This window comes from Folsomia candida, unplaced genomic scaffold (genome assembly GCF_002217175.1).
Source record: "Folsomia candida strain VU population unplaced genomic scaffold, ASM221717v1 Fcan01_Sc041, whole genome shotgun sequence".
Lineage (NCBI taxonomy): Eukaryota > Metazoa > Arthropoda > Collembola > Entomobryomorpha > Isotomidae > Folsomia > Folsomia candida.
In genome coordinates, this window is record NW_019091233.1 from 759807 (window position 1) to 782520 (window position 22714).

The 22714-nt window shown below is 33.3% G+C and overlaps 3 protein-coding genes across 3 annotated transcripts; 2 read left to right on the forward strand and 1 right to left on the reverse strand.

The window, feature by feature from the left end:
* Positions 1-1044: 1044 nt before the first annotated feature.
* LOC110861386 (sodium-dependent nutrient amino acid transporter 1) lies at positions 1045-4698 on the reverse strand. The gene is made up of 12 exons (XM_035844687.1): positions 4608-4698; positions 4305-4397; positions 3498-4000; positions 3189-3339; positions 3003-3122; positions 2611-2626; positions 2454-2541; positions 2194-2380; positions 1939-2115; positions 1612-1870; positions 1284-1378; positions 1045-1215 (listed from the first exon to the last, which is right to left on the reverse strand). The coding sequence occupies exons 3-12, from the start codon at positions 3899-3901 to the stop codon at positions 1120-1122; spliced, it is 1593 nt and encodes a 530-aa protein (XP_035700580.1). The 5' UTR covers positions 3902-4000; positions 4305-4397; positions 4608-4698; the 3' UTR covers positions 1045-1119.
* A 2548-nt stretch (positions 4699-7246) lies between these two features.
* Positions 7247-7887, forward strand: LOC118433082. Its single transcript, XM_035844665.1, has 2 exons — positions 7247-7600; positions 7669-7887. Exons 1-2 carry the CDS (start codon positions 7250-7252, stop codon positions 7885-7887), a joined length of 570 nt encoding a protein of 189 aa, XP_035700558.1. The 5' UTR covers positions 7247-7249.
* Positions 7888-7951: 64 nt separating this feature from the next.
* LOC110861387 (aminopeptidase N) lies at positions 7952-10748 on the forward strand. The gene is made up of 10 exons (XM_035844666.1): positions 7952-8096; positions 8255-8393; positions 8485-8632; positions 8700-8733; positions 8798-8858; positions 8939-8959; positions 9027-9367; positions 9419-9608; positions 9696-10008; positions 10111-10748. Exons 1-10 carry the CDS (start codon positions 7963-7965, stop codon positions 10278-10280), a joined length of 1551 nt encoding a protein of 516 aa, XP_035700559.1. The 5' UTR covers positions 7952-7962; the 3' UTR covers positions 10281-10748.
* Positions 10749-22714: the final 11966 nt, after the last annotated feature.

Genomic DNA, 22714 nt, shown 5'->3' on the forward strand with positions numbered 1-22714 from the left:
TTTTTACAATTATTTAATATTTTAAATGTGACACCAGAAATATTTTTTGGCAGGTTAAGTTTCCCTGGAAGGTTACAGATAAAGGTGTCGATTAGTCGTTGTATAATAAGATTTTTAACTTCACTAAAACTATTCATAAACTTATGCCAATTTAAAATTTTAGAAATTTTTGGATTCCCATATAAATTTTGAATGAAATAGAATACACATAAAATGAGTAGAAAAATGCTTACAATTTAGAGCAAAATCTAAGTTTGAGTTGTTTATTTAGCAAAATTTAAAAATGCACTACTGAAAGATTCGATTTGCTCATATAGGTTAAAATAATTTATATCCATGTGGTTGTTTAAAAACATGTAGCTTCTTATACCTGAAAGAGAATTATGGTCGTCCATAAGTTATAGTTCTAAGAATCTTTGCACTCTTTCTACAGCTATAACTAGCTAAACAATTTACTTAACATGAAAGTTGATATGCAGTATTGTCAGCATGCCAGTATGTATATGTCAAATAGTGTAGTCACTCACGCAAACTTTAAATTGTAAGCGTCCGATTGGCGACACCTTATGAGATAGGAAGATGCTGTAAAAAAAACATTAGGAGCCCTTTCAAATTCTAGGGTACGCACACGGTTTTTTAAAATTTAGTTTATTTATTGACCTATTGACCTTTTTGTGTCGTGTGGTTTTATGGCAACTAGATGTTCTCAAATGGTTCTGGAACAAGATATCACGCTGTTAGTAAAATTTAATCCGTAACCTGTTTGGGCAAAATAAGTACCTAATGAAGTTTTTGACAACGTTTTTATTAGTCGCGAAAATTCACCATGTTAAATTTAACTTGTCTCAGACTGAACAATTCACAACATAGCGGAAACACTGTTTTAACACAATCTCAATGGAAGCAATTGCTGCATGTGGTATATAACTTTAAAAATTTCGTTATGATCAAAGGTCGGAAATGTTGGTGTTAAATTCATCAAGTCGCCAAAGCAGCGATCTAAAACCGCAATCTAATATCAATTCTGTGCTTTATTAAAGCTTAAATTAATACATTTTGCAAAATTTCTAAATTCATTTACATTTTCATAAATATTGCAGTGTAATGTAACCCAAATATTTAGAATAATTTTGTTTTTGCCGGAACATTTGCTAGCCATTCTAGTCGTATTTTATTGTCCAACGGTCCCCATTCCTTCTTTGGTCTTATCATTCGCTAAAATGAATAACAAAAAAAGTTAATAAAAAATATCTAAGTATATGTTTTGAGTATATTAATCTTACTTCCAAAAATCCATCCGGCAATCTTGTATACACAGTGTGCAACATGAATGCTGGTACCAGTGATAGCGCTACCGCAGCCAGTGACCAACCTGCAACTAATTTAACAATTTATTTCACCTAGTTATGGAATTCAACCAATCAAGTTATACATAGTTTGAACCAGTCTGCATCTAAATTACGTTTGGTCCTAAAGCATAACCTTCACTTAACACAAGTAGCATTAACACAGTCGAACCGTTATGACCTGCTAGTCACTATTTTAACAGGGATTAATGTTGCAGTACCTACAATAATCTTCCAGATAATCACTCAACTTGACTCAACTTACCAAGATGGGCTGTGGGATATTTAAGTTCTTGTGTAACCATGGCATACACGAAGATAATGGCGAGGCCAACAGGTGTGACGAACCCCCAGCAAATTTTCCAATACCATCCTACTGGTCTTTCCAACATGAACTCAATATCATTACAGAACCTCTGCAGCCCATACACCCACGCAATTGCTGCACACTCGAGTCCACCCATTACATAAATGATAAAATTAGACCCGAAATAATCAATCAGATCGATCATTGTAAGGCCACCCTGCAATTTATTAAGAATGTGAGGCTAGGTAAATTCTAGTCAATATATCTACTTATTATAACTTTTACCTCTGTGCAGTACATTAACCCAAAGAGAAATCCAACTGCACAAACGGAAAGAGTTATTATCCACTGAGGAACAGACCGGAACTGCTCACATAGAACCCCAATAACAGATCCCGTAAGGCCTGTCAGGGTTCCAATCCCAAGGGTGAGTAACATCAAAAAGAATAATACAGCAAATAGCTATTAATGAATTAACGAATGTATTACTATTTCAGCTGGATTTCTATACTAATTAATATAATTTGGATATTTCAGTACCTGAGGTGCCCACCCAAAATTCGCAATGGCTTCTGGATAAGCGACAAAAGCTAAATCCATTCCACCGGAAGTTATCATATCGACATCTATCCCGGTCTGTTTGGATAAGTAACCGAGTACCGCGAAGACCGTACAGCCGGCCAATATACTTGTAAAAGTGTCCATAAAACTGATAATTATGGTATCCCTGCAATGTTACCGAATATTATAATTATAAACATGTCGATATACTTCCTCATAATATAGGTAGGTTTTTTAACCTGTAAACATTATGGTTAAACTTATTGTGCGATGAGAGAGACAAAATTGGTCCAAATCCGATTCCAAGGGAAAAGAAGCATGGGCCAACTGTTAATAAATACAATAGATTTCAGTAAATGAAAGAAATATATTGAAATTTATGTTATATTTCCTCACCTGCCGCGTACCATACCTAAGACACCATTAAAAAAGTTATATTTAATACCACAGTATAAGATATGTATATTACATATGATATTTAAACTCTTATTTCCAACTTTCTTATTAAAATTCCAAACTAATTAGGTAAGCACAAATTGGCATAATTTTAAACAGTAGGTAAAAATAATTAGTGCTTTAATCGTTTCGTACCGTTTCGGATTTTGGTGGCACGGATAAACGAAACGGAAACAATCAGAAACAAAACGGATACGAAAAATCATAAATTTGGCAACGAACTGAAATTAAATTAAACGTTTCCAAAAATACAGAGGAAGCTAGGAGCGAAATCCGTTTCAAAACCGAAACGGTTTGAGCACATTAAGAACACCAATTATTTTAATACTTACTTCTGGGTCATACAAAGCGCTCCACTGTGGTCTGAAGAAAAATTCAATTCCAGTTCCTGCTCCTTCAAGAGTTACTCCACGGATTAATAGAATAAGCAGCACCACATAAGGGAACAATGCCTTTTTGAAACAAAATTTCGCATTAACAAATCTGCATCAGCAAACGTTGATTCAAATTCAACTAACCGTGAAATAAGCCACTTTACCAGAGGATTTTACTCCCTTCCATAACGTTAAAAATATAGGTATCCATGCCAGTAATAAGCTCAGAGCAAGCTTCCAATGAATCTTTCCAAGACCGTCTTCTACATTAGGCAATTGAGGAAAGACTTCCATGCTGCAACATAAAATAAAATTTTTGAAAACTTTTGAAAACAATTTGTAGAAAAGTACATCAATTTTTTCAAAATTGAAGGGCAATTTTAAAATTTATTTTTAAAAACAAATGTCTGGGGGACTTTGTCATAATTGTCTAAATTGTAATTATTACTCAACTGGAAATATAAACTCGTTGTCCGTTGACTCGTTAGGTTCGTGTTAACCTTTCCATCATCCGTACACAGATCGCCTCCCCAATTTTTGTCGCAGTAGTCCCAAGGCAACGTTTTAGAGAATGACGCCACCAGATAATAAATCGCCACAGCCATGATGGTGCAATAGTATGTGCCCACGCAAAATGACGCCAGCACGACCGCAAAGCCGATACCTTTGAACAAAGGGGACACCGACCAAGCCCTTACTAGTCCGCAACTAGTGAATTGCCCGAGACACATTTCTAAATAATAGATCGGTCTTCCAATAATGACGAGGACGATCAAATATGGGATTAAAAAAGCTCCCCCTCCATTCGTCAGTGCGATAAAGGGGAATCGCCAAATGTTTTCAAGCCCGACGCTCATAGAAATACAGGACAAGAGGAACTCTATCGGACTGTCCCATTCTTGGATGCCGTCATTTCCTGTACCCGATAGAATTTCGGAAGGTGGTTGTGCATCTTCCTAGAATATCCGTAATTAGTGTGGTTTTAGGATAAATCAGATTACTTATCTAATCAGGAATTGTTCACAGGTGTAGGTCGTGCTGAGATATATTTTACATAACAACCGAATGGAATACAAACGATTATATCGTACAGGTAGAATTAAACATTAAGATTCACCCCGATTTACAATAACTACATAGAAATCGTTGATTTAAAGGAATAAATAAGGAGTAAATACTTTCGACCACTTCAAACCTAAGCCAATAAATGGACAAGCCAGATTAATATCACATGTCGCTTAATAAGATATAAAATCTTACAGAATAGTTCGGTGCTGATAACGTGCCACCAAACCCATCGCCCACTTCTTTCTCCTCACTTGGGACATATCCCTGATTATCATTCTCTACATCCTGAAACAACCAAATTTTAATATTAAAATACAAATCGATAACAATAGTACAATTTTATGAAGAAAATAATATGTAATTTTTAAATGAGAAATTGAAATGTTTGAATTTTATAATAAGCCTGAAATTACAAGTATTTTCAGACAATAAATTATTGTTGTTTTGTTGTAAATTGAATTATAATATTCAACGTGTATCCTTTATTCTACTCACCTGGTCATAATCGACCTCTGGATTGCATCATTGTCGCCCATAATGGTGTCAATTATGTATGAAAATGTGCTAGTCTCTCAACCGAACTTTGCCAAAGACTGACAATCAAATTAAGCAGTTGCATATTGATTACCAAATAGTAATTAAATTGACAAGGTTTAACCGTGCGATAAGAGATAAGAGCCAATTGTTACAGCTTCAAAATAGTGATGGCTTCGCTGTAGGAATGATTGCACAGATAGGTTCCGCAGTTCATGCATAATAGGTTTTTAAACTTATGTGACAGTGACATATATATGACATCATTGTGCCATAATCACAAACTTACCTAACATAATGGAATCTTCTTAAATAAGCAATATATATTTAATTATAAGAGCACTAGCCTATAAGCCTGTCGTAAAGACAGGCGAAATTCGAGACGTATTTATTGTATTTTACCTATATTATAATTTCAAAAAGTCGACCTGCTAAGCTACCATGTTATAACTTTACGTGGCAATCATTTTCATAGAAGTACCACGCCCATATCACTGTACCACTCCCTCAAAATCGAATCATAATACATAAGTTAACTCTGAATGACCTTATTGGGGTCATCTCTGACAATTTTCTAAATTTCACTTCATATCCTTTCACATAGACCATTCCTTCAAGCTAAATTTCATCACGTGTGGATGATTTCAAAACATCGGTGGGGGTGACCCCATAGGGTCCCTCGAAATAAAAATTTTCACAATTTTGCTTCATATTCTTTCATTAGAAGCCATTAGCTACTTATGTATGTACCAAATTTCAGCTCTCTAGGATTACCACCCATCCATTTGCCCACGGGTCAACCAGTTTGGCTCATCTTCGAACTATTCCTAACTTTTCCCAATATGCATATGATAAAAATTTCAAGTCGATAGGATAAGTTTAAAGAGAGTTATCATGACTGTCCCATAAGCCTTGACTCGGGATAACAAAAACTTCAGATCTGAATTTTTTGTCGTTCCTGAGGACTTTTTTTTAACGTTGTTAAGGAATGTTTTACCAGCCATGAAGCGCTGCTCCCTGATTGGCTAATTCGTAATTTTTATTCGTAAACAACCAATCAGAATGCTGTCACGGAAAACGGACTTTTGTAAATTATAATGTAGATTACCCAATAATTTTAACAGATAAGAGATTTGTTAACGTCAAAGCTTAAAGAGTAATGTATGCACCGAGCTACGCGGTGTATTATCAATGTCAATCCTGGTTAAACGATAATTATAATTAAATTGCAATTTTCATTATTTGTTGTATTTGTTGAATGATGCTGCTATTTGAGAATTCAAATTATGTATTTTAAACCAGAAAGACTGCAAGAAGGAGACAAATGCGTACGTTTTTAAAGTCCTATAATTAAGCACATTTGCTAAATAAATTTGCAAAATTACTTTTGCTAAATTAGCTAAATTAATGGATGAATAATAATAACAGGTTTCAGACGGGTGAGTCATATAATAGTTACATTTTTCTTAGGTGAGGCCATAGTTACGAATAACACTAAAGTAAGCATTCACTATGGTTTTAAAAAAGTGACATGAGCCTATAAGTCTGCAATTTCTCAACTGATTTTAATGAAGTAAAAACTTTCATCGCTATGTATCACAACTTGGTTGAGGTTCTTCAAATGGAGATAAATCGCTTTCCATACTCCAGTCACAGTAATTCCAAGTAATTTTGAATTGTTCTCAAACTGGACGGATCTTCCTTCTTAGTGAGATTATCGAGTTTTTGACAATCTCTGGTGTCCGAGTAGCGCGGATTGATCTTAGCGGTTTATCGTATCCAAAACTCACCGCTTGTCGTCCTAGATAGGACGAATGAGTTTGAATGATCTTATACAGTTGGCTTGCTGATGTCAAAATCATGAATTTCAATTTAGCTACGATGGCCCTACGACTCATTCCGTCGTTGGAAAAGGCTTTAACAAGGGCGTCGCACTCCGGGGGGAATGTCTTTGGCATTTCTAATGTTTTCTCTAATTTTTTTCTTAACCGTGTCCAATATTTCTGTGAATGAGATTTCAAATTTACAACTCTCTAACACTTTTTCAACTCTGGTCCTATCACTTTGGTCGAGTGTCCAAAACCCATCAGAACACCCTCTATAGTCAAATGATTATCTAGAATTAACCAAACAACATTTAATAATGAATATTATTTGCCTACCAACTTGAGTCATAATTTGGTGTTTTAAATTGAATTTTAGATTTTCTTCTCTTGCCTTTCTTGCCTTTCTTTCAATTCGACGCCATTTAAATTCTTGCATTTCTAGTAATTAATTTCTTTCATCGCGTATACTGATTTCCGCTAATAAATGAAGACTTAGTTCTGCATTAGCCTGGTCAACATATTTCAACTAAGGAAGTGAAAAAAATTGAGAGGATGTAGGTATGACGTGCTGGATGATGCAATTAAACTTGTCTTGATAAAGTGCGACATACGAAACTAAGGATAAGTGTCCGTGTTATAGCATATCAATGAATCAAATTATTGTTATCAATCTCCGGATGAAGATAAGAGAACCTGGTGAAAGATAAATGCTCGTTGATTGCATCAGCATTGTCGAAGCCTGCTTCAGTTTGAGATCATATTACAGGCATGAACCTTATGTCTGTCAATTTAATTTCTAAAAATATGGAGACTTTCGTAATTACCCTGATTCTTGCGGGCATTTCATACGCTCACCCGCCTCTACAGTTTGAGCCAGTTAAATGGCGTTCCGAAAATCTTAGCGTTCTCCCTGTACCAAATTCCGAAATTATTGAGCCCTTATGCCAACTTAATGACACCTGGATCCCATCCAGTTACCACGTCCAGATCAGAGTGATTTTAGACAACGCTATTTCAGGAGAGCAACCATTCACGGCGCGCAGCCTTGTCGAAATATCCTTCAGGGTGGCACAACCTATAAACCACATCACGCTGCATGCAAATTTGTTAACGGAGTTAACTTTTACGGTGTGTTTTTTGTAAAAATATGAAAGTCGGATTTTTTAAGTTCTGTCACATTTGGGTTAAATTATTAGTTGACAACCGATGCCGGAGTCGTCATCCCCCTAGGGCAACCATATTTCGATCCAAACCTCGAAACGCATTTCCTGCATATCCCGCTGCAAAGAGGAAACCTTGAAGTTGGCGTTGTCTATCGTCTGGAAGCTGCATCTTTAGCAACAGTGTTTAGAGATGGCAGAACAAGCGGGTTATACCTTAGCAGATATTTTACAGAATCAGGGGAGATAAAGTAATAAAACAGTTTATGAGCCTAGAAGTTTGTTCCTAAAAATATGGAAAATATTTACAGGTTGAGTGCCGCCACACAAATGGAAGCATTTCATCTCCGCCAACTATTTCCTTGCTTTGATGAGCCCGCTCTGAAAGCTGTCTTTACGTTGGAATTATTTTATGAAGAGAATTATAAAGCGCTGGCTAATGGGGAGGAGATAGGCGCGCCAGTGTAAGTTTTCCAAAAATTTTTATTCTTTTAAAACAAATTTTTAACAATCGATAAAACATCATAACTTGTCAAGCATATATATTTTCTCAATTTTTTAATTTTAAACAAAATTGTATTGACGGAAACAGAGATGATAATAGTTTGTACCTTATCCCTAGCCCGGAACCTGGTCTGAATGGTTGGGTCAGATCAAAATTCATGTCAACCGTGTCAATGCCAACTTATCTCTTTGCCTTTACAATTGCCGAATTTGACTTTATTGAAGCAGATGCTGGCCTGTTCCACAAACAAGTTAGGGTGAGTCTAAATGGAACATGTACAATCTAATGGCAGACAATGATGTAATAATTTTTGGTACATGAATGTAATTTTTAATTACTCTGATAAGGTATGGTCCACACCTGACCATATTAGGAATGGATATGGCAACTACTCTGTCAACATAACTGCAAAACTGCTGGATTTCTTTGATGACTTTTTTAATACAACATACCCCATGACGAAGATGGATTCTGCCGCGATAACGGATAAAAGCAGTATGAATATTAATGATATGATGATGAATGATTGGTCTTGAACTGAGAAATTTTTTTATGTTACTAGGTGCAATGGAAAATTATGGACTGATATTATACAGGTAATAATAGCATAACAATTTTGTTAAGGAACGGTTCCATGAAACTAATTTATCAAAATAAAAGAACGGATTTGCTCATGTATTCACCACGTTTGTCTACGGAAGCATACAAAAATGCGATTGCGGTATGAAAGCATGTAAAAATATTTAATAACAAAGGGGTGGGGGATTTTAATAAACTGTAATTATTCCAATCGTTTTGCAGAGTATTGTGTCTCACGAAGTGGTAATATAGCTTAAAAATAAATCAAGTCAATAAAGTATGATTTTTAAGTAATTAATGATGTTTTAAGGCCCATCAAAATTTCGGGAATTTAGTGACCTGTGAATGGTGGTCAGAAATATGGTTGAATGAAGGTTTTGCAACATACCTTAGCTACATCGGGGTAGACGAAGTAGCCCCAGAATTTCGACATGGCGAGTGGCAAATTAATGACGCCATGCAGCCCGCGTTGGCATACGATGCTGGTCCAAGTACTCATCCGTTGAGGAATGATGCCATAACACCAGCCGAGATTGATAGATATTTTAGTACAATTACGTATGAAAAAGGGTCTTCAATTAATCGCATGATTGAAGGGTTCCTCACAAAAGAAACGTTCCAAAAGGGATTGATCCTGTATTTGGATGCAAGGTAAGATTTTTTACCCATTAAAAATGAACGCATATATAATTTCTGAATTAGAAAATTTATGTCTGCCGTACAAGAAGACTTGTTTTTTTACTTACAACAAGCTGCTGTTGAGGATCGCAGGGATTTGACATTTCCACCAGGGGCAGATGTAAAACGAATATTGGACACATGGACTCTACAAGTCGGGCATCCGCTGGTTCGAGTTAGTGACACTATGAATGGAGCAGTCCTTATTTCTCAAGTAAATATATTAAAACAAACAATATTCACGTGACCCATTAGTAAAGAAAGAGTCATCGTTTACCTAATGTTTATTTTGAAAATCTAGGAAAGATATTCTAACCTACCAGGATCTCCAGATTTGTGGTATGTTCCCATAACAGTTGCTAAGCAAGATTCGCCTCCTTTGGATAACCACATCCCTAGTTTTTGGTTGTCTAACAATCAAACAAATACAACTTATGAACACGAAACTGGCAAATGGATTGTATTAAATATCGATGCTACTGGATTCTATCGTGTGCTCTATGATGCCCATTTCACATCGCTGATTCTACAACAATTAAAATTAAATGCTTCCAAGATTCCTGCCCTGAGTAGAAGCCAATTACTGGACGATTATTTCCATCTGGCATATAAAGGTGAGTTCTCATCAAACAATAATAACAAAATCTTTCACAACATGTGGTGTAGGTTATTGTTTGATTTGGTGTATAATTTTAATCTTAATTGCTTTTCCCAAGGTTACGTCCATCTTGAGACGGCATTAGACCTAACAACTTATTTGAGCCAGGAGGATCATTTTACAGTGTTGGAAGTTGTGTTCAATCAGTTCAGAAAGCTGTACAACTTCATCGAAATGGAGGATAAGCACGTAGATCGACGACAAACTTTTGAGAATGAACAAGATTAAGATAATACTACTTGAAATAGCCAGACTACGTGCTGGCCTAGTGTAACGTACAAACCATAGAAATCATATAAAATGTCTCTCATTTTCATTTCGTTTGTGATTCCACCACATGTATGTATTACGTGTTATGTATTATATAAAAAAATTACAAATCAATCATAACATTTAATATAAAAATTTTTAACTTATTGAGATTAAATTGTTTAACTTCGAACTTAACAGGAGAAATCTTGTGTAAATAAATCTGCCACAATTATTTTTAAATATCCTTAAATATTAAATCATATATAGAGGTGTATAGTAATCTATCCGTGGAATGCAACTTTTAAAAATATTTTTCTGACACTGGCGTAACATTGAAAATTACTTATAAATTAGGAAATTAGAGAAAAAATGAGAATTAGCATCAATTTAGTTCTCTTAATCTGATCTGATCATTGTAAAATTATGCAATTAACAGATTAGTGAACAACACTTGAAATATTTTAGCCAAAAATAAATCATGATTAATTATTGTCTATAATAGTTGATTTCTAAATATGTCTCTAAATTGAAACATTTACAACTCTCGTGATAATCCATGTAGACCTAATTAGTAAGTAATACGACGACACTATTTATACACTGCTAATAATATTGACACCATTTTTAGAGTCATATACGTTACGAATTTTGGTACTAACGTGATACATAATGGTAATTTTTATAACCAATTCGGTGAAATTTATAACCATTTTGGTAAAGATTATTACCAAATCCTTACCATATTGTAGTACGCGTTATTACCAAATAGCAGAGTCATATACGTTACGAATTTGTAGGAAATCATTACCAAATTATTAGCAGTGTATAGCGATAGAGGTGTCAGTTATTCTGCTTTTATTTAACACAATGATTAATTAGTAACATTATTTAGAAATTGAGCCCAGTTTCGTGAAAGCCTTTACAACGATATGAACATGAATTTTGGAGTCACTATTTGTAAAATAGTACAACCCCATGTTTGTCTTGTGTTGTGTATTGAATACTAATTATGTCGCATATCCTTTGTATATAATCTGTGCTTTTTCGAGATAAAGTTACTCATCCTTTTCGTAAAAATTTGTTGGAATTAAATTCACACAAATATCACTTTTCGTAAATTATTGATAAAGGTGATTTTTAAAAATCTGCTACAAATTTTCATTACGAATAACTAGCTGAAATTTTTCTAAAATAATTCACAAGTGTATTAACTAACAAAAAACCTTATAACTCCAAAAACGCACACATTTACATTAAATTAAAAATTAATTTTGTAACACTAGCTAAAATTTAAGCAAAATAATAACGCCTTTTACTAATAAATACGGAAAGATGTGCCACGAAAAAGCATCTAATAATGTCATTCCAATAATTAAATTTGAAAAAATTCATAACGGTGTCACCACCTTAAATTTGAGTAAATACTTTGGGTGGCTACACCAATGCATTGGTGTAGCCACCCGTTGCAACGGGTACGTTAAAATGAAAGTTTTGAAAATTATTTCATTTTCCAAAAGTCGGAATAGTTTTAATTTGCTAAAAGTGTTTTGCAAGTTAGTGTATTTATGTAAATGTTTTTTACATACCGTACGAACTAAAGAACGTCCGGGAATGAATGGGAATGGTCTGAAAATGTGGTCATAAAATCACAATGAGTTATCGGAATTTTAAACTTTTTGCATATGTATAATACCAAATACGTACCTACATAATTTAATTAATAGCTAAGGCCGCCACACCCCCGTTGGCGACTAGTTCGATTTTCTTGCGAAGATTTTTCATTAAATTTTTTCCCGAAGTTTTTGCCACTTCCGAGGTGATTTTCTTCCATCGTCCTTTGAATTTTCGAAAGGTGTCAGGCACATCTTGAAGCCGGGAGTATACTGACTTAGAACGTGCCCAGAATTTTTCGATTGGGCGGAGTTGGGGTACATTAGGTGGGTTGATATCTTTTGGTACGAAATCAATATTTTTCTTTCTGAGGTACTCGGTCACTTTCTTTGCATAGTGACAAGTGGCGAGGTCAGGCCAAAACAAAACTTTATCATTTTTGTGAAACCTATTAATAAATGCTTCCAATCCAGCCTTGACGCAATTTTTCAGATAAATATCTTGATTGATATTCCCTTCGAGAACTACCGGGTCTGATACATGTCCGTGACTGGAGATGCATTGCCAAATGCAATATTTCTTTGGAAATTTGTCTTTTTTTCGTACTTTTTCTTCATAAGCCACTTCAGAGGGATCCGAGCTATGAAAAAAATGACGCCCTGGAAGATTTGAAGGGTCAACCGGAACATACGTTTCGTCATCCAGGATCACTACTTTTCCACGCATTTTCTTCAACAATTTTTGACAGCAATCCTTGATCCGACTTTCTTGTACGGGCTTGTAATTTGGTGCAGGTTTTTTGGTCCTTGCTTTGATTCCTAATTTATGGACCTTAATTTCCCCCAGGTAGCTTTTGGAAATTTTGACTTTCCTGGCAGCTACAGCTACTGACGTTGATGGCTTGGTTTTGAAAATTTTTTCAATTCTATTTTTCACTCGAGTGGTCGCTAGCTTCGCCGGACGACCAGCTGGCTTCTTGAATTGCACATTTTCGGAATCCTTGAACTTTTTTATGTAGGAATACACATTTGAACTTGGAATTCCTTCCTGCTTAAAAAAGTTCCAGGTCACCTTGGAGTCTCGGTTGACTGTCGTGTTGTAGAACTCCATCACTCGTTTTGCTAACAGCTCCCTTTCAAACAAGCTTCTTCTACCCTTATCCATTTTTGAAATTTAAGAGTGATATACCAAATTGACCCTAATGAAGTGGGCTTTCAGAAATTTAAATTATTATAGTTCGCGGGTTTATTGATTTGTCAATATACTCGCTAGAGCGCGCATTCCCATTCATTCCCGGACGTTCTTTATTTGTGATGATGTATATGAGTCGCAAAGTTGACTCATCGCCTGGGGAGCTGAAAATGTATGGGAATCATCACATTTTTAGTTATTTCTCGGCTCTGAGAATGTAGAATGCCAAGCAAATTTGTACGATTGTAGAGCAAGTCATTAGAAATTTTTTAATAGTACTCACTCCAGATATTGACAATTTTTGAAAAAGTTTTTAATTTTTGAATTTGAAGAAAAAGGACATAAGACATTAGTTAAACAAAATTTGCACTTATCGAAACTGGCTTATCTAAATTCAAAAAACTCATCACCACAATATTAATCGACTTACTCACTACAGATGTACAAATTCCTAGCCTTATATTATGTTTCATTGTCTCAGGAAATAATTTTGAAATCATGATAAGACTGTAACTTGCTACAACATAGATAGGCATGATAGTAATGTAACAAATACGAGGAAACCATTGCAATGGTTTCCTTAAGTTTTCAAATTGGCGAGAAATCTCGTATAAAGAAGTTGCACACAATTCTCAGCAATTATTAAATAAACGAAATAAAAAAGTGGAACTATTGGATTAAATAAGATTTAGGAGTTTCTATTTATTTAGCAATTTATCCTTGTTCTTATAATATTTTGCTCCCGTTGTCATAAAATTGCCGGAGGCGATTTATTTAGAGGAATTTATGTCAAAATTGGTTAGTTTATTTTTACACAAATTTTCCATAATTTTTATTTTTTCTTAAAGTAATACATAGATTTCAGAATGCGCTACAAAAGCTATAAATACAGTTGCAATATTTTTCCCGGAAATTAATTAATTTTGCAAACAACACTTCTGACGTGATTACCCCTGTTGGAAAAAGAAATAAATCCCGTGATGAATTTCATATGACGTAATTTGCACCTTAAAAACTTGATCTTTGCCACACTCTCACCTAACACTTATCTCACCTTAGGAGGCACAACTTTCCTTAAAATTTATTGCGATTATGAAAAAAATTGCTACAGTAATTGCAAACATTGCTCTCATACTAATTGAAATTGTGTCGTCTTATAAATTTATGAAATTAAGGGAAACTAGTGTTTGTGTCTAGTTAGCAACTAATCTGATGTAATTCCAAATCCGTGATCTTTTTTTGTAAATTTATACGATTAAAAGCTTCAGAATTAGTGAAATTTATAAATTGCTGTAAATAAGAATTTAAAATAATTCTCTAAATTTTTCTTACTAAAAGCAAAGTTGCTAAGAAAAAATAAAAGTGTAGTTCCAATTAGTTAGGAAAATCTTAATTATTTAATTGAAATGAGGTCTACATAATTTTCTAATTTTGTGGCATACTGCTATGTTTAATAATGCTAACACATTAATCCCGCAATTTAACAAATTTTCCAAGTTTCATGGTTTTAATTCCTTACATACAGAAGGGTGGAGCAAGATGTCGTAGAAATTTTCAAGATTTTTTCTGACCTATATACGAATTATATTTTTATGTTTAACTTGCTCCATATGATGCCCCATGTTCTTAACTACAAGCCTACATCGTTTTTTCCATGATAAGAAAACCTCCCGACATTTTTCTGGGGTGAGTTTGGACCACTCGTCCTTCAGAGCGTGCCAAAGTCCCCTTACAGTTGTCGTTTTCCGATGAAAAGCCCGTTGTTTTAGAAAGCCTAATCCGAAAAAATCCAAAGGGGCAATGTCAGGTGACTTGACAGGGATGTCCTGATTTTCTATGAGCACGGGACCAAAATTATCTTTCACCGTCTTGGCATACAGTCGGGTTTTCCGTGCGGTATACGAAGACGCTTTATCGTGGTGAATTTATACTTTCTCCTCCTCCGTAGGGTGGAACTTTGGAATTTCTTTTTCAACCAATGGCACCAAAACATCAGAAATATATCGGGCTGCATTGATTTTAACATTTGATGGCATTTTCCTCAAAGGAAGGGGACCACGGTCGGACAATGCTCCGATAATCATCACTTGGTAACGAAGCTCTTCTTCTTCTGGCATACGCATTGAATGGGGACATTTTCTCCATGACGCACGTAGCTAATTGATCTCGTTCCCTTGTAGTCATCTACCCAGAGGAGTGCTTCGTGGACTGTGACGATGAACTCGTCCTTTCCTCCAGTAAGTCGTCGTTCAACCAATTTTCTGTCGTTGATCATGCGATTCTTGATTTTCCGTAGAATCAGGGCGTAAACTTTGGTCTTTTCCGCTTGACCTTCTGCAAATATTTTTTAATAACTCTGTAGATAGTTGCTACTTTGGATTTGAGCAGTTTAGCCATTCTCCTAATGTTCTTTGGGTTTTCCTAGGTGGTCAAACGGTTTTGAGGTGTTTTCAGCTTTTTGGAGCATTTTGGAATTGGGTGGTTTTATTTGGGGAGGAGTCAATCCCAAGTTAGTAAATTCGCTTTTAATACCTTGTCCTATTTGTATTTTATAAATTAAGGACAGATTAACCTCATGGCCGCGGGTTTTAAGTTCTTTTTTTATCACACTTCCGGTTCAACTTCGTCTGGTAAAGTCTTTCACTAGTACATCCACTTCCAGGGAGCATGGGGGGTGCATTTTTGATTTTTTTGAACCAAAAAAAATCACACACAGAGTTTTTGAGTTTTACTACAAGAATCTGACAACCAATCTAATTTATCCTGGTCAGTTTCTGAATAGTGCACGGTCAAAAATTTCTACGACATCTTGCTCCATCCTGTATTTATTTATGTTTTCTAGTATCAAATGGTTCACACAATATTTTTACAAATTTTATTACTCGTTAAAAAAATTCTTCTCGTGGACCTTACATTTTATACAAGCCAAATCTATCTACCATATTGCTAACACTTTTCCACTAATTTACAAAATCAGAATGTCGTGAAATCTATACATACAGTAAATAAAGTGCGAACACGATAAAAATACAGACATCATAATTAACCTTGCGTATATAAAATTGTCGATCATGTTACAGATAATGTCTTATCTTTCATACTGTATTTCAATTTAGTTATCACTTTTTTACCCTCAGAAATTACTAAAGTAAAAGAAAAGAACTTTATTAATGACACGATAACGACGTTATTATTTCCATTATTCGCATACAATTATTTATTTTACAAAATTAAGGGCTCTTCATACACAATGTTGGGCGATTAGAGGGAACATCCTCAAATATCTGGATTCTTTGGAGTCATTACTTTGCAAATAAAATCGACAAAGCTTATAAAAAATAATTCAGATATTGCAATTTTCTGTTTTCGTGAATTTGCAAAAATTTCGCACATCCTTACTGCATGGCGGTCCATACATACGAAAGCCGGTTTCATTGTTATGCAGTGTCTGTCTCTTTTTTTGCCATATGAAAGTGGTGGTTTTACATTTATTTTTTTCCTTATCGTATCGTGGAAGGAAGTCAAACTTGAAATTATTATTCTATCCAACCCAGAACGGAATCAAGTTGAAGTTGACGATTTAATTGTAATAATTTTGATTTCTTTTCATTAACACAATGAAATTCTTCACCACCATTATTACCTATTAGCATTGTTATGCCTCGTGCGTGCGAATTGTGGACATGAAATTAAATTATGTATTAATTTATGGCATACATAATTATCTTATTTTTCTTCTAGTATTTTATATTTTACTTGTAAACAGTAGAATATAATGGGGCTGTGTTTATATAAATAAATAAGTAAAAAAAATACAGTAAAATTTGACAAGACAGGAAATTTTAATAAAGTCTTATTTGTGTAATTGGAAATATTGGGATTTAATTTTTGTATAAAATGACAAATATTTTTTAAGCAAAGATCAATTCCATTTATAATTATTCTCTCTTGTAAAATCAGTGTTATCATAATTCCTTAGGTTGTAAGGCCAATCTCAATTAATTGTAAGACAAATTTCTGTATGTTGAAGAAGTTCAAATTGAAATATATTTTTAGATTTAGAACAACCCGTCGTTCTAAAATTTAAAAATATATTTTCTACTACATAAGTTACAACGTATATGAAGTGTGTACATACATATTTGCAAATTATTCTTGTTTACATATACGTTCTGCTAAAGTTTTGAAATACGATCTGTTTTTGTAATACATTCAATATTCTAAATTTTAAAAAGTCTTTCTAAAAATGATTTTTTGATTGATGACTGACATCTCCTGTTTTGGTCGTATGACACTTTCCTTATATTAATTCATTAATATATATTAATGGATTTTCCGATTAATTGAACAGGTTTCGTTTTTCGCTGACTCACTAATTGTAGGGGTGCGGAATTGACTTGTCATTTTTTTAATATTTTGGCAAAGCATGTTCCTCACAAATTTTGAGTGACGTTGAAATGCGGTGATGACACTTTTTTGCGTAGAAATGAAATCGGCACCTTGTCGCATTTTTGAGAATGATTCTTAAGAAGATTAAATTGCGCTGATAGATTCTCATTCGTAATTGGGAAAGTGTTAGAATATTAAATTTGGCAAGTTTTGTTTGAAGTCAGGAAAGTGTAAATTTCACACGAGAAAATTTAAATATTATAAACAATATTTATACAGTAAAAAAAACTTAAAATGTGGTGAATTACATTTTAATAATTTTGAATCAATGTATAATCAAAGTTTCTGCAAATCTTAATACAAGTTAAACATGAACAAAATATTTTATTTAAATTTTAATAAAACTCTCATAATCCCTGTTCCTAATGCAAAAAAATATTTGCCAATTTTCCACTTCCAAACTATTATAGAAAATTTACATACGTGGTATTAATCTCTCTCATTTGCGAAATATTTAATCAAATAAATTATGTACAATTGTAAATTGTATAAATAGATTTTTTTCTAATTTTAAATTCAATCACGTATCTAAGAGAAATCCACTCGTAAAATTGTATGTAAGGAAGGAAGTAAACCCCGCAATTAGTGCGTAATTTAGCCACGTATAACATCAAAAGATAAAGCAAATTCTACTCATCAAGTCAAGTCAACAATTAACAAGCCCTTTACAAAAACACGTCAAAATGAAATGCCAACCCGACGCGTCGCATTCTTCTCTGCTAATTTAATTTTATGCGTTTTTACTCACAATTTCACAGCAATTTCTCAAAATTATGTATGTATGAAATTCCTCTGATTTATTTACGACGTGTCAATCACTTTACGCATTTCTACATAATTTTTGTTTCATGGTTATTATGTAAAAAGCCATAATATTAATAAACAGGCTCGGCACCTTATTAAAATTCCTGTCGGGGTGAAGAACACGTCACGTTTTGGAATGACTTTTTTTAGGATGGATTTCAAGATTTTTGAAAATTTTCTTTTCAATATTTTTAAGAAAAATAATTTTTTATGGATCGTTATTTCTTTGAAAAAATTTTCTTAATTGTGTAAGTTACTATACATCATTTTCTTAATTTTGTTTGGTCACAAGACAATTTTTATCAAAACATTTTTATCAAACTATTCATCTGTTAAACAATGATGACAAAACGTTAGAATATTTATATTATCCTTATCGACGTGAAACCTTTCCAAGCAAAATTATGACCTCAGTAAATATTCCAATTTTTGTCACTGAATGAGTGAATCCTATTGCAAAATTTAAACCATTTAGTGTTTAATGAATTTTTAATAATTTTTTAAAAATTATCCCTAATTACTTAACTTTATCACGTTAAACTACACATGTTTTGAAAAAAAACATTTAAACGCCAAAACTATGTAAACCGTAAAATTATAAGTCATACACTTTATTACAAATAATAATTCAAAAATATCAAACATACATATTTACGACATAACTTTAACAGTAAACCATTAGTAAAAAAAATGTCTCCATTGGTAACAAAATATTCCCCACACGAAATATTTTAAAACAATCATCACAACAATTTTAATAAGACGAATGTCATCATCATTATTAAAATACATATAGTCAGATCTACCCATTTTGTTTTATTAACTACTTTCCCCCTCCCAGAGGCAGTTCTCGCCCTCCTCGTAAAACCATTAACCTTTTGTTACGTACAACTTAATTTGAAATAATAATAAATTAATGTTTAAGTGAATTTAGTCATAGATACATCATTATTATTACCCATGAAGGTAATAATTTTAACAGAAACATGACACTCTGGGGTTACTAAAGGTCGTCTGTAATAAAAAGGAAAAACAAGATCATGAAAATTTTACAAGGTCCACCCTATAACATTTTAAAGTCAAAGTTATACCCAATTTTTATGAGAATTTTACACAAAAGGAAAATCAATGCAAGAATCGAGATCAAGTTTTTTGAATCAGATACATCATCACGTCACGTCTTGCGGTTAGTGATCTAGATATGTCGCTAGATAAATATCGATCACTAATAAAAAGCCGTGTATTATCGATTACTTTACTTTGTATGAGAAAATTGATGGTCGTTTCATTTTAGAAAATGATCTCACTAACTAACTGAGCGAGATTGTTGTTGGGGTATAATCGCTATATTTTTTTGGAAGGCTGTATATTTTATTTGGGTACAATTTTTATGTAACTTTCTATACACTAAATTGTACAGTAATGTAATAATAATGACGATACTTTGGAATTAATTTCTAGCTTAGTTTCCCTTTCGTTTGGCAAGATGCTTTATAAAAGTAATTGGAAGATGTGAAGCGTAAGGTGAGACTATTACATGAGAAGCCAGGAAGCCGGCTCATAACGCGTAATATTCTTGTCAGACTTGTTTTTGTTGAGTTTTGCTATCTAGCCATGCAAAGGTGTGCGGTGTCATTTTTTTAGTCCAATTTTGTCACCAATGACAGCGGAATTTTAAGGGACAAAGCAATAACGAATTGTTAGAAATCGGGTAACGATTATAACCAGAATGTTGTATGATGTAGTATACTGTAATGTTTTTTCGACTATTATACCATGGTTATAGATTTGTTATCGAATATTTATAATTAATTAATTGATTACTAATCGATAATAATAAAAATATATTATCGACTTCTCATAAATTATAGATAGTCGGTAATAAATTTATACCCGTCAAAGTATAAGGCTTAATTTATATATGTAATTAAGGAGAACGCAAATACTTTAAATTTACCGCAATACCCCCGTCTCTGGCGGGGCCACTGTTTGCTATCGTAAGACAGTTGGAATTCGTCTCATTCTGCCCACCGAGATAATAATTATGATAAAAAGTAATTTTATTTAAATAGTTGATTTTATTAGGTTTCATACAATACTTATTTACTTTAAAAAATACTTGATTCAATTGCGTGTCTGGGTTCAATATGTTTTCGAATTTATTAACATTAATTTGTAGCATGGTAAAGCAGATAAATTACAAAATTTGTTTAAACAAATATGAAAATTTATTAGAGAAAAAAATAGAGAAATTAGTTATGTTTGGCTAGTTAACAATGAATGCAAATTTTGTTGTATGTATGATCAAGTAAATTTTATTGATTGATTACATATTTTCTCTGTGTGCGGTTTTGTTTGACTTTCTGACTGATTTAATTGGATGATTGGAAGAAATTTGGTAATGCCGGTGTATAAAATATTTTGTTAAATTCAATTAGCGCAGAAATTCCACGTATTTCTAAGCCACGCATTTTTTCTTTGGTGGCGCTATCATCTTCGTAAATTTTCAAATTAGTCGCGAATATTGTCCCCATGGTTTCCACATTCACTGAATTATTAATCTAATCAAAAGAAATATAAGGATAGAAGAAATACAAAATTATTGATTTTGCACAAGTTTGCGGTCGAAATTAAATAACTGCAGAAATTGTGTAATATTTAGGTAGTTAGGTCGCTTGTGTGTAAATCGTTATATGAAAAGTTCTTACATCACGTTGTAAAGCTTTTTAGTGAAAATAATATATTTTCTCACATCTCAGCTATAGTTAAGTAATATTAAATTAGCTTTACGGTGTGGAAGTTATAAAATTTTTTGAGGTCAAAGGTCAATATTTCGAAAACGAATAACCAGAGAATCAATAATTAACTGGCTTAACTAACTTATCATGTGCTTCATATTTGTAACGGTTTCAGATTGATTTGCGAGTCTCCATACCGCGGCCCCTCCTCATAAAAAAGACGATGTGAATTTAACCCAAAACGACTTGATTGGCTACAAATTTATTTTATTTTTACTCATCCACAATAAGTTCCATACATACATACATGGGTGGATCTTATACATATAAATCCGAACTTGTTTTTTTAACTCATTTATGTTCTTTTTTCCCTTCTGAATCTATTTTAATTTTTACCACGTGGGGTATTTTTAGTATATAAATTTTGTCTAAAAAAGCGATACACCTACTTAAAAAACAATGGAAGTTTATCATGTCGAGGCAGATAAATATACAGAAAAAAATAATGCTGATATATTTCAAAATTGTGCATATTTTCGACCGAAAGGAAAAAATGCTAAATCTTTACTTTGTGAATGTGTCACAGATCAAGAACTGGTGTGGAAAATGATTTTTTTTAATATTAAAAAATAGGAATCTAACCGGAATTGATACATATAGCAGTGATTCATGAGTTATTTCGCTTATTGATAAGTTATTGATTAGTCATATTAAAAAACTTCGAGTAAAAAAATCAAAGTTTGACTTTTTTTGATAGATTTACGTCTCCTTTTCCCCTTATCGAAATACATATATCAAGACCACATGGGGTATTTTCAGTAAATAAATCTTGCCTGAAATTACGAGACGATACACATATTTGAAAAAGAAACAATAGAATATTATATATATTTAGAAGAAGTAAATAAAAAATATACCCACGCCACCTCAAACCCTTGCAACAATAATAATGCGTCTCTGTCTAGTTTGGTCACTAACTCACTTGGTCTCCGCAATGCTCTCACTTTCTTTGAAACTAAATAAAAAACTCAAATGTATAAACTTCACATTGTTTTAGGGACCGGTGGAAAGAATGGGATAATTTTTAAAAAAAATTTGTATCACTTAATTTTTTGAAAGGGTTAAACGTTAAATTATATTTTGCCTGGAATATCCTTTGAGATTAGTGGTTGAGATGATATCCTTGTTTTTTTCGATTTTTTTCGATTTATTTTCAATTCTTATGATGTGGTCAGATAAGTAAACGAAATAATTTGTAGTTTGAAATAGTTTTTATGTTCATTGCTCCGTAAATGTTCAAAAATGCCTTAACTGTACGTGTTGACAAAGATCTTTGTTTCGAACTTCCGGTCATCTTCAGAACACGAGAGAAATAGAAAATTCTAACATGTTGTCGGAGAGAGCGTCAAACACAGACAGAGACGACAAAATTGAAACCCACAACAAATTTTCGTGATTATTTTTCATGGTGGCCACGGAGTGTTGCCTTCTCTGAAAAACTTCGAAATTTGTTTTGAAAAATGATAAAAATCTGGAAATGTTGGTAGAAAACTAACCGTTTTCTCGCCCGATTGTAGTTCTTTTCATACATATAAATAAATCGCTTGCTACTACACC